The sequence below is a fragment of the Ylistrum balloti genome, unplaced genomic scaffold (genome assembly GCF_031769215.1).
Source record: "Ylistrum balloti isolate Yb309-2 unplaced genomic scaffold, AGI_CSIRO_Ybal_v1 Utg369848, whole genome shotgun sequence".
Classification (NCBI taxonomy): Eukaryota; Metazoa; Mollusca; class Bivalvia; order Pectinida; family Pectinidae; genus Ylistrum; species Ylistrum balloti.
Genome location: NW_026782002.1, coordinates 143,331 through 155,825, shown reverse-complemented (window position 1 = coordinate 155,825; position 12,495 = coordinate 143,331). Strand labels below are relative to the sequence as shown.

At 34.3% G+C, this 12,495-nt stretch overlaps 1 protein-coding gene across 1 annotated transcript in view; it reads right to left on the bottom strand.

Annotated features, from left to right (window-relative positions):
* LOC132545468 (golgin subfamily A member 4-like) overlaps positions 1–12,495 on the bottom strand; it is a 35,493-nt gene that overhangs the window by 14,942 nt on the left and 8,056 nt on the right. Inside the window, exons 12-18 of the mRNA XM_060209149.1 lie at positions 6,949–11,782; positions 6,098–6,228; positions 5,111–5,341; positions 3,250–3,297; positions 1,942–2,066; positions 1,080–1,251; positions 269–313 (exon numbers count right to left, since the gene is read on the bottom strand). Of these exons, the coding sequence (XP_060065132.1) occupies positions 269–313; positions 1,080–1,251; positions 1,942–2,066; positions 3,250–3,297; positions 5,111–5,341; positions 6,098–6,228; positions 6,949–11,782 (5,586 nt within the window). The remainder of the gene's footprint in view (positions 1–268; positions 314–1,079; positions 1,252–1,941; positions 2,067–3,249; positions 3,298–5,110; positions 5,342–6,097; positions 6,229–6,948; positions 11,783–12,495) is intronic.

Below are 12,495 nucleotides of genomic sequence, written 5' to 3'. Positions count from 1 at the left end.
GGGAATTACTTATATGTGGGGTATACAGACGACTGCTTTACAAAGGGAATTACTTATATATGGGGTATACAGAAGACTGCTTGACAAAGGGAATTACTTATATATAGGGTATACAGACGACTGCTTGACAAAGGGAATTACTTATATGTGGGGTATACAGACGACTGCTTGACAAAGGGAATTACTTATATGTGGGGTATACAGACGACTGCTTGACAAAGGGAATTACTTATATATGGGGTAAGTAAAATTTCCAGTGACGACTTACCGACGTCAAGACTGAGGTGACCTGATCGCCTTGTTCTAAGTATGTCTGAATGATATTGTGTTGTTTATTCATTAGAAGTTGTTTGTTGAAGTTGTGATGTGTAGTGTAGTTGTTGTGGTTATTGAGTACATCAGATGTGTTGTTGTTGTATAAAGTTGTTTTTGTTGTTGTTGTTGTTGGTCATCATTAGTGTTTGTGTATTGAAAATAAAAATTTTTGTTAGCAGAATATCTCCTTTAGTATTGAAATATATAACTGATTAATCACTCTTGTGGTTTACAAACCTGTCAAAATATTTATTTTTCACCCAAAGATGAACGAAAAACCTATTTTTGTAATAATGGGAGCAGAACACCTTTAGATTTAACTTCAAAGTTCGGTAGTACTTATTCTTCATATGAAATTAAACTAAACACAATATCTTAACATTCAGAGTGGACAAAATACTCTTATAAAATACAGGATGGAAAAGTAACACCTTGGACTTGACTTCATCGTTGATTGCTCCCAGCCAGTGAAAATTGGCAAGACAACTGGAAGTTCCAGCACAGAAATTATAGCTGAAGAAACCTGATTATCAAATGTAGACAAAATAAGGTTTTCCTACACTACATTATATAACAAAGTAGAACTATTCACTTAGTTAGCATGGGTGTATAATATGTATTGCAGTTTTAATATATGTGCATTTTAATTTCTAATATGTTGACTATATGTAAATAAGATTATATTGTAAGGCAGATCAATATGTGATTCAAAGAATCACCGTGAGAGTGGTGTTACAATGAACATATACTTATTGTACACAGACCTGCAAGTCCATGTTGGTGAGCTCGAGGTCCTGTATATCACTCTCAAGGTTTGGGTCAGAAATGTCAAAGGTCACTTTTTTGCGGACTGGTTGTGTCGGTAGCGGCCTGTCCAGTAAGGCTGTGGGTAGGGAATTCTGTTCAAGGTGTCCACGAGCTTCAGCTAATTCTAGTCTGGATAAACAATTCATACAGTATTTTTGAAACTTCATTGACCACTAAATACCAGGAAACTTTTGCAGTTAGTAGTAAATGGTGAATTTATATCTAATATTTACATTTCAAAATAATACACATGTATATTCTTATGCACAACAAATGACCTGCTGGAGTCCTTCTGTATGCAGTATACTGTAAGTGTGGAAATGTAAGCATGGGAGGAATTTACACCAAATACACGGAAGTCATTCGTCCATGTCAATTTCACCTACACGCATAAATCTGTGATGTACTACGTATATATTCAAATACGAACTAAATATGGGAAGGTACATATACATCCCCCACACCCCCCTTCTCATTATACCCGAGTGTGCACGATACCCGCCAATTTATGGTATTATGAAAATAACCTCCATGTTCAGATTGCCTGTAGAAACTATGAAATCAACGTCCCGCAAAAATAACATGTTTACAGCATTCTATCTTGAGAAGTAAATATCATTACCAGATTTGTACATGTGTGTCAGTCTGTTGGCAGAAAATATCTCACGCATGCATTTTACTTCGGACTACAAGAGCCTAAAACCAACCTCTAAATTCCTATCCCATGCGAAGATATTTATGACGTAAAGTCAATGATACCAGAAAATGTTTCAGAGATGTTGTTTAAGACCAGAGATGACCACTAAGTTGTATCATTACCTGTGTCTTTCCTTCAGTTCTCTGATGTGATTGGTCAGTTCGATGACCTGTTTCTGGAGGAGATGACCGCTAGTGTTGCCACTCTGTAGGGCACTAATAGCCAGCTGGTTGTGATGAAGCAACTCCTGGGCAGATCAAACACATCAGAAATAAAACAACATTAGAGGTCAAACACAAATCAGACGTCACACACACAATCAGAGGTCATACTGCTTATAACTGGATAAGATGCATGAATCGCATTGACCTGATAAATTATGTTTTCACTATTCATCCTGGTAAACAACACCTTCCCATTCATTATGAAAAGTCCCTACCTCCTGAAACCGATATCAAAACAAATTCATTTCTCATGTAACAGTGCCGCTGTATATGTACCTGTATAGGCTTAGCTGAATTTCTTGTGTCTTTATACGGAATCAAAACAGAAATAGATTTATAGAAAAAACATTGGGTAAAAATGTGAATATCATAACATGAAAAAAGTGAGTATAAATTATAAGATACAAACTTTATCACATGAGAAATGAATATCTTATTTTTCTTAAATGCAACCAATAAGCATTTAATTGTTTTTACTGAATCACGAATCAGTGGCTTGTCATGTAAATTTTTTTCGTTTTTATGTAAGGTATCCTACAGCATAATTGAATTCCTATAATCTAATGTCTACGGTATAAAAATGCATCTCTCTTACAAGTTAAACATACTTTACAGCATTACACTGTAGGAAGAATACTGAGGCTTCTGATATTGTAATGATTCTTTTTATATCACATTTCTCTGAGAAATATATTACATTTAGAAGTTTGTGTGGTTGTAATATCTTCTGATAATGTTAGGATTCTTTTAATATCACTTTTCTCTAAAAGATGTAGTTTTATATATAAGAGAAATGCACTGTAATATTAGATACAAGTTTTTTTTTCAAATCTTGACAAATACGAAAAGCGGGAACACGTAATTAAAAACTACATGTAAAGTAAGCACTGGTTCACAATAGAACTTCAATTACAAGTACTGCTCAACAATAACTCTCTCAAAGACTCAATAAAAAACCTCGTCTTCTTAAATAATTCTTGAATTTGAAATTGGATTTGACAAAAACATCTGTTTTGAATGAATTTCTAGAATTTTGACATAAAACCCTAGCAATGCTTTCATATAAAATACAATTTTCTTTTTTTTTTCTTTTTTTTTTCTTCAATATGAGAAAAAAAAAACCAAATGAATGAAAGTGTTCAAAGAATTAGAGAGTGCTAGGTCAGACTTTGATTGATAAAACGAAAACAAAATAATGATGTGTACCTCAGGCTCAATGACACTTGGATCACCTGCTAGCTGTAAGCTCCCGGACTACAACACGATGATGATGACATGTCATAATAAAATAATATTGAAATAATATTCATATAAACAAAATTGGTGAACGTGGAAAAAATAAAGGAGTAATGATGCATGAAGCTGATGGAAGTAAATGCTGAGTAAAACACTCATAATGTTTTCTTTTTCTTAATAAGGGGGCCAACACATCAACTTTGACTCAAGGTCCAGGATGGGCTTAATGCAAGACAAAGAAATGGTATTTGTTAAAAAAAAAATGTTAAAAAAAACTTGTCAGGTGGAAGGTCGAAAGGCTATAACAATGAACGCATATCCTGTTCGATAAAAAAAATCTTACAATTTGTTAACATTTTAATCAACAGTAATATAAATGTCTGGGCAGACTTATTTACCAGACATGGGCTTATTGTTGGATAAAATATGATGACGAGAATAATTATTCATTTCATTCTACTGATCATGATAAGATTATTTTCACTATTACTTGAAACTTCCATCAACTAATCTAAATTTTGGAAGGTAAAACAAAACATGAGGTGTTTTACAGTGAAGTAAAGTGTAGCAGTGCTGCCAGCACAAGGATAGTGGCAAGAACATTCAAATTTGTAACAAAAACAAAAAAGTGTTGGGGAATTTCAGTATACAATATATGCAGGAAAACATTCACCTTGGGCTTTTTTGCATCAAACTATCAAATTTTCAATCAGTGTTTAATTGAACTAAATTACATAAACTTGTATTTCATTATCCTATTCTAGCCCATCTTTTGATAGTGTTTAATAGGCAAAAGAGAAAAAAGGTAAAAGTTAGACTGCAGTGAAAGTTTTCCCATATACAGTATATATAATGCATACATTTCAAACTTGTACCATCAACATACAGTAATACACACAGTAAAAACTGCAATAGTCTGAATACCACTAATACTAAAACAATTTCATTGAAAAAATCAATCACAAAGCCATTGAAATCGTAACAACATTCGGTAACAATTTTGGAACTACTTGGAATATTTTTTTTTCTAAACTTTTATAAGTGTGGAAATTCCTATATTTTACAACAAAAAGATTAATTTTCAAAATGCTCTTCTGAATTTGCTAATAGATCTGACACCTCATTCTATAGTATAGATCGCTCACAAAATCCTACACAACATGTTAAAAGTAAAAAGATCAGAAACAAATTGAAGTTGTATCAAACCATTATCTTAAATAACTCATCACTTGGGCAGAATTTTGTTATTTTTGTAAATGGTATCACTACTTACCCATTAAAAATTCATTCGGACTTTAAAAACCACTAATTTATTTAAAAAATCAAAAGCAATAGGGCACCATTAACTTTATTTTGCAGGCCATTTATTTTGTATGTCATTAAAAATTTATTTCCCTTGTCTATGTGTCTTCATATAAATGTATACAATGAATTTTTTCAGCAAATATATGTCATAAATTCATAATGTGATGCTAAACATTTTCAAATTCATATTATACCCAAAAACCATTCAACCATCAAACCCATAAACATTGTCAATCTACTTAAAAGATTTCTTACTGAAATAACAAACGTTTACCAGTACATAAAGACAATCATGTGATAAAAACACCCATTTTAGGTAATACAATTAAGATCTACAATCCTGCATGAAAATATGACCAACAAGCTGACACTCATTAAAACTGCCCTCTAGAAAATAATACAACCTAAAAACAAAGACAAAAAAGATAGCTCCTTATATGGTAAATGCCTAGAAAAGTTCATATCTACAGTAAGGTGATTTCTATGTTATACAGTAACAATCAGCCTAGAATAATGACAAGCCAACCTTTCTCTCCGTGTTCCATTCCTGTGTAAGTGATTGCACTTCTTCTTTGTGGATGACCTCTTTGACCTCCATGTTTTTCTCATGATTTTGTTTCAACTTTTCCTGAAGCTCCCAAATACTGACTTCATGTTTCTGTTTTAATTCTGTAATCTCTGACTGATGTTGCTGGTTTTGTTCTAAAAGTTTTTGTTCAAGTTCACCAATTCTCGCATCTGATTCCTCTTCAGATTTCTAAATGGACAAGGTGTAGTAGGATATAGTGTTGTCAACAAGACCTGGATACTTGTTTGCAAAAATGAAGAAATTGGATATAATCACATTGCTTCATAAAAGTAAAACTAGAAAATGTTCATAAGACATAAATGATTTTTCCCAGACTAATTACTATCAATGTTTGAAGAATTTGCTGAAATTGTCAAATGTGACCTTTAACCCTTTCATCTTGACCAAAGATTACCATAATATGCTAAGGAGTAAATCTTTGTTATTTTAGTGTGAGATAAATAGGAACCAAATTTGTAGAGAGATTCTCAAGATAGGATGTGGATTCTGCATAGAATGCAACAGGACCCAACATGGATGGTGATGGATGGACAAGGGTAACGCTGTATGCCTCCCCCTCCATCCTCCTCTTTAAAATAGCAGAGACATAAAAACATCTTAGTTTTGAATGCGATAGTTGTCAACAAATTATGAAATATCATAGTAAATAAAATATATATTTTTTGCACCAAATAATGGAGCAAACCCAGGGAAAGAAAGGTAAACAGGTAGGACTAACATATAGTCAAACATCATTATCTCAACTTGGTATAACTCAAGGACCCTGTTTAACTGGAATCATTTCACCAGTCCATGCCTTATTTTACACAAAACAGTCAAACTCACTTAAATCAAATCAAAGTTTCAAATGGTCCTACCAATTTTGAGATTAAAGAGGTACAACTATTTATATTACAATCTCACAAAGAAGGCTGAATATCTGACCTTCATCTGCTCCAGCAATTGATTTCGCATCTCTTCCGTGGAATCATCTTTCTCATGGAGTTCCCGGTGTAATTCCTCCATAGCTTCTTTGTGCTCAAACATCAAGCGATTCTCCTCCCTGTTACTCTTCTCTGTGTAATTTCATAATAAATGAAATCTAAATCATTATTTCACTCTCAACAGTATTCCAAATTAAATGAATATCTCAATTTAATAAGCACACTCATCTTGGGGACTTTAACCACCAAAACAGTGCCATTAATAAAATTATCGACACTGAAAAATTCACACGAGAAATGTTGAGATATGAATCGTTGGTAAAGAAAATGCAACTTGAATTTGGAAACAAAACCAATATTTCAGCCTCATTATTTTGAATATAAATAAATAGCTGACTACTATACGAGAAAATCAGTGTAGACCACACAACCTTCTTCTGTCATAGTTTTTATCTCTAACTTTCATGAAAAAAAAATTGTGCTCACCTCTCCATGCCTTTTAACATCTGATCAAATACTCATATGACATAACATTAAATTATTCTGCTGTTCATAACAGAAAGATCTTATGACTTATAAAATGTCCGGTTTTATTATTTTAAAGTATCAATGACCTCAAGACATGTATATATTTGAAAAAAAAAATAACACCCGAAATTTTTCTTCCTTTTAAACTGCAAAATTTAACCTGAATACAACAACTTTGTACCATCTCGACAAACAGTCAATAACCTGACCTAGTCCATATTGATAAACACACTAATCTTTACAGTGGCGATTACCCTACTTGCACCAATCAACATTTTGTCTATATCTAGACAAATATACATTCTGTCTTAATTATGGACTTACCAACAGCTTCAGAAAATGTGTTTTCAAATTCACGATCCTTAGATCCCAATTTTTTTTCAAATTCTTTAACCAGCTGTTTGATTTTGGACCCATGTTCGTTCTCCTTGTCCTGGATCAACTCTCCGTAGTGCTGTTTCATCTTTTCTAATTCCATCGAGTGTTCTCTCTTTAATTGGTCCATCTCTTCCTCAGATTCAATTTTGAAACTGTGAAAATCTTTCTCGACTTTCTTACTCGTATTTTTTAACTTCTTTATCTCTGAATCACTACTTTCCTTCATAGTCCTATTTTCACTTTCTAATTTTTTCGCACGCACTGTCAATTTTTCACAATCCTGTTCTAACTGTTTTATGTTTTCTTGTAACATCTGTTCTGTAGATTGACTAGATTCGCTCAACTGTAACTGTTCATGCACGAGCAATTCACGAGATGACTGTTCTTGTGCATATAAAGTCTCTAGATGTTGCTTCTCCTTTTGTAATTGTGAAACAACATTTTCTTTTTCTGCCTTGGCAGTGTCTAATGCCTGTTGCAGGTCGAAACATTTGGACTCTGCCACAGTCAGTTTTTCACTACATTGTGATAATTTCTGATCTAGTTCCCCAACAGTGCCTTCCTTTTCCTTTGCCAAATTATCACGTTCTTCCTGAAGCTGACGTTTCATCTGGGATATGTATGCTTCAGCTTTCTTTTTATAATCTGCTACTTTCGATGAATTCTCTGCTTCTAAACTTTTTGTAATTTCTTCAATTTCTCTGGCAGACTGCTCTTTCAATTCTGTCACACTTTGATCTAATTGATTTTTCATTTCTACTTTCTCTTGCTCAAACTCATCCTGAAGTTTCCCTTTCATTTTTTTCTCCGTTTCTAAATCCTCAGACAGTTTTTGGCAGTTCTTTTTTTCGATCTCCATATCTTCCACAATTTTTACTTTGTCTACTTTTTCTAGTTCAAGTTCTTGTGCTAGTCTTTCCTTCTCACATTTCTCTCTTTCACATTCCTCGGATAGTTTCATGTTGTCCAATTCATACTGTGAATTGAGCTCACTAACTTGATCTTGGAAACTTTTTTGGAGCTCAACACTCTTGGCTTCAATATCTGCTTGTTTCTGTACAATTTCAGATTTCTCCCTTTCATGCTTATCCCTCATTTCTTCTTTCTCCTGTAACAGAGCTGAGATCCTTTTCTCTAGCCCTTGTGAAGCACCGCTTACATCAGTCAAACTTCTCTGCAAGTTTTCAAACTCTTGACGAGAACTAGCACAGCTCTCTTCAGACAAAGACAAACTTTGTTTCAGATGAGCTACATTTTTTTCTAAATCACTAACCTTAGTCTCATAGTCCACTTTTTCTTCCTTTAAAACAGAAATTGCTGTCTCATATTCCTGTGTCTTTGAACTTAACTCTTTTTCAACATGTCCTAGTTTTGTCTCCATAGCAACATACTGTTCGTCCTTTGTAGTGAGTTTACCTTGTACTTTGCCGAGTTCAGATTTGATGCTGGATAATGACTTTTCCTTCTCTTCCACTACTTTTTCCAGATCAAGTATTGCAATCCTGTTAGCACCAGAGGATTCCTGGAGTTGAAGCAGCTTTGTATTTGCCATAACAAGCTCTGAGGATATATCATCTTTCCCTGCAACTTCTCTTTGGAGTTTCTCCTCAGCAGCTTTCAAACTTGCTTGCAGTGCTTCACGTTCATTCCTAGATTTCTCAGTATGTGCTGCCATGTTTTCATCATTCTTTGTTTTAAACTCTTTCAATTTCACCTTATATGTGTTTTTCAATTCCTGAAACTTTGTTTTCCATGTTTCTTCAATTTTCTCTTTCTCTTGGACAAACTGTTTGTTCTGTTCCATGATCTTATCCTCTGCTTCCCGTACCTTTGTTTGGAGTGACGTCTGCAAGCCCTCTGTAGTCATTTTTGCTTGACTTTCAGCATCTACAAGTTGTTGCTTCAACATCTCTCTCTCTTTGCCAAAAACTGTTTCCTGAGAGTCCAGTTTTATTTTCAATTTTTCAATCTGATTTTCGTAATTCTGGATGCATTCATGAAGCTTTTCCTCCGTCTCTGTCACTTTGTTACGTAGCTGGGTTAAATTTGCCTGGAGTTCCTCATCATTGACCATCATATCTGACAATCTTTTCTCGTAATCCAACTTCATCTCTTCCATCTTGAATTCATGATCATTCTGAACTTGTTTTGACATTTCTTCAAATTTGGATTCCTTCTCTTCCAGAGCTGACTTACTGTCTTGTACCTGTTGCCTTAACTCTACCACCATCTTATCTACTAACTCTGTCTGCTTATCATTTGCAGCTTTCATTTTTTGTGTTGTTGTTTCAAGCTCATCAGTGAGAGATTGAATTTTCTCATCTTTGTTTTGAGCACTTTCGCTTAGAGCTCTCAGCATTTCTTCCATGGATTCGTTAGCTGTTTCTAATTGTGTTATTCGTTCAGCTGATTGTGTCACCACACTATCCTTTTCCTTTAATTCCTGTTCATGTTTCTCGGACACCGTGACCATTTTTTGGTTGAGTTCCTGAATATTTTGTTCCAAAGAGATTTCCCTTTCCTTGCTTTGTTTTTCAACCTCACCTAAAAGTGTCACTTTTTCTACACATTGCTGCTCCTGTAATTTCAAACTTTGACTTAAATTCACTTTTTCATTTTCCATTTCTGTCAATTTATCAGATATCTCCTGCAGTCTAGCACTTGAATCAGAACTCTCCTGTCTTAAAGATTCTATCATCTTCTCTTGTTCTGTCTGTATAACTTTCTTTTCCTCTTCTTTCTTTTGTAAAATTTCTTTCAAAGAATTTTCACCCTCCACTTTTACGCTTTCAAGTTCTGTCCGTAATTTTTCTACCTGAATTTCATAAGCACTCTTTTCAGACTCAAGTTTCTTGCTTATTTCCTCAATTTCACTTGTTAAAGATGTTTTTAGTGAACCTACGGTATCCTCATGGATCTGAGTCAGTTCCTTTACTTTCTCATCAGATGCATCTTTCTCTGACTTCACTTTCTGGTGCCATTCTTCATTCAAAGTTTGAAGTTCAGTTTTGTGTCTGCCTTCCAGCTCGAGTATTTGTTGGGCCTTTGCACTTTCCATGCTTTTCATGACATCGTCCATTCCAAGTTCCTTCTGCTTGATTAAATCAGACAAGGTATTTTGAAATTCACTTTCTTTTGTTGCTAATGTTTCCTCAAACTTTGTCTTCATTTTTTTCCTATCTTCTTTCATTTTTGTTAGTTTCTCTTCAAATTGTACTTTGAAACTCTCCTCAAGGGCTTTAACATTAGTTTTCTCTTGTTCAATCATATCCTCTAGTTCTTTGATACGAATATTGTGCTGGTTGATCAATTCATTTTTCTCTTCTTCAAATCTCATCTTTACTTCATTTTGCTTTTCCTCCACCTCCTCACGATGTTTCTGTGTTGTTTCGTCCAAATTATCCTTCAGCTCCTTTATACGTCCTTTTGCTTCCGCTCTCAGCTGATTGAATTTTTCCTTCACGCTTTTCATTTCCACCTCTTTCTCTTCAAATAATTCCTCCTTGGACTTGACAATTGCCTCCAACTCGGCTACCCTGCTTTCCAAGGACAGAGAACTGCTGGACGTCTCCTGCACTACGACTTTTGTAGCGGTCAGTTCCTCTTCTCGTACAGCTAAAATCTCGTCCTTTTCTTTCACCATGGCCTCTCTATTATCTAGATCTTCCTGTAACTTCAACACTTTCTCTTCTATGGACATTTTCTCTGCTATAATCTGTTGCTGACTTGTGTTAAACAATTCTTGTGTCTCTTTTACTTTAGTGTTTAATTCCTCATTTGTTTTCAACGATTCACTTAATGAACTTTCAAAGGTGCGGATCTTGTCCTCCAGTTGTTGGTTCTCAGCTTTTACTCTCACATACTTCTCCTCAGATTCCTTCAATATTTGGCTTTCATCCTCGGCCACATGTTGCCAATGTTGAATATTTTTCTGAGCTTCATCCAGCTGTGCTTGCAACAGCTGAAGCTCTTTCTCTTTTTCTGCAAGCTGACCTGTGATGTGTTTCAAACTGTCTTCAGATGATTCTGAAATGGCAGACATAGTATTGTTGTGTTCCTGAAGAGTGAGGTCATATTTCTCTTTCCATTCTGCTTCAATTTTCTCTTTCTCTGTCCGCAGCTGTTGTACCTGACTAAATAACTCTTTATTTGTTTTTTCTACTTTTTCCAAACTAGCTTGAGATTCTTTCAATTCCTCTTTGAAATAGGCAGACTCATTTTCCATATCAGTCTTACTTTTCTGTGTTTGTGTTTTCAGATTCTCTAAGTTTTTACGAAGCTTTTCGGATATCTCTACTTCTTGCTGTAATCTTCTTTCCAGTTCCGCTTTATTACACTCAAACTCCTCTTTCAAGGTTTTGATTCCTTCCTCTTTAGCTGTCACTTCACTTCTCAAAAGCTGAATGTTTTCCGCCAACTTTTCTGCTTGCTGATTCCGTTCCTGTAAGAGCTGCTCAAGATTGTCTTTATCAGTTTTCACCTGATTTTTGTAATATGCTTCAATCTCCTTTGCGGAACCCTGAAGTGAATCTTCGTGTAATCTTGACGTTTCCTCTAGTGCAGCTGAGTGTTGGTCAGTTAAAGTCTGAATCTTCTCCATCATTTGTTTCTGGTGAGCAGCTTCTGTGGCAATGAGTGCCTCAGAATGCTGATTCTTCAAAGTTTCCATTTCCTCGTGGAATGTCTGTCGAACTTCTGTTAATTGCCTTTCAAACATCTCACGTTGCTGATTTAGGTCTGCTGTCAGTTTTGTCAATTCTTCCTCCTTTCCTGAGATGTCCTGAAAAAAATTAAATTAAATTAAAGAATGTCAATCACAATCCATTTAATTTATGATACAAAAAAAGATTGATTTTTTTTTTTTTTTAAAAAAAGTGAAATTCTTCCTGCTGTACAAGTCTTTTTTGTTAAGAGATATATTTTTTTTCTATTGCAAGGATGGAATAAAAAATAGATATTTTGAAAAAAAAATTAATAAGAAAAAATTGCTCCATTTAAAAAAAATCCTTCAAAAGTATATCCTTATTGCTACAAGCTTTTGGTAACCAGCAAAAATTTGAACCAAAGAACAATCCTTGTTATTCACATGGAAATTGAAACCTTTGATTTTTGAAATTCAATTTCATCTGGGTAGCTAATCGGACTTGCACTTTCAATCCTTCCAGAAGACTGAAAATATTATGAAGTCTCCCTTATATACATACAATTCCAGCCCCTAAATGTAACAGAACTGATTTGAAGACTTTAGAATTATTTTCCAGATACAAAACTATAAAATTCTGAAATTCCAGCTAAAGACAAATCTATGGCTTCAGAATACTGTCTTTCTTTTCCAGTCTTCAAATTACAGGGAAAATCCTATAAAAATGGATCATTTTCAGCAATGTTTGTAAATACAGTAAAAAAGAAGGTTATTCTATATAAAACTGAAAGTAAAACTAATGTAAACATAGAGGGGTCAATTTCATTTTTGAGGTTGACACCTCAACCCCC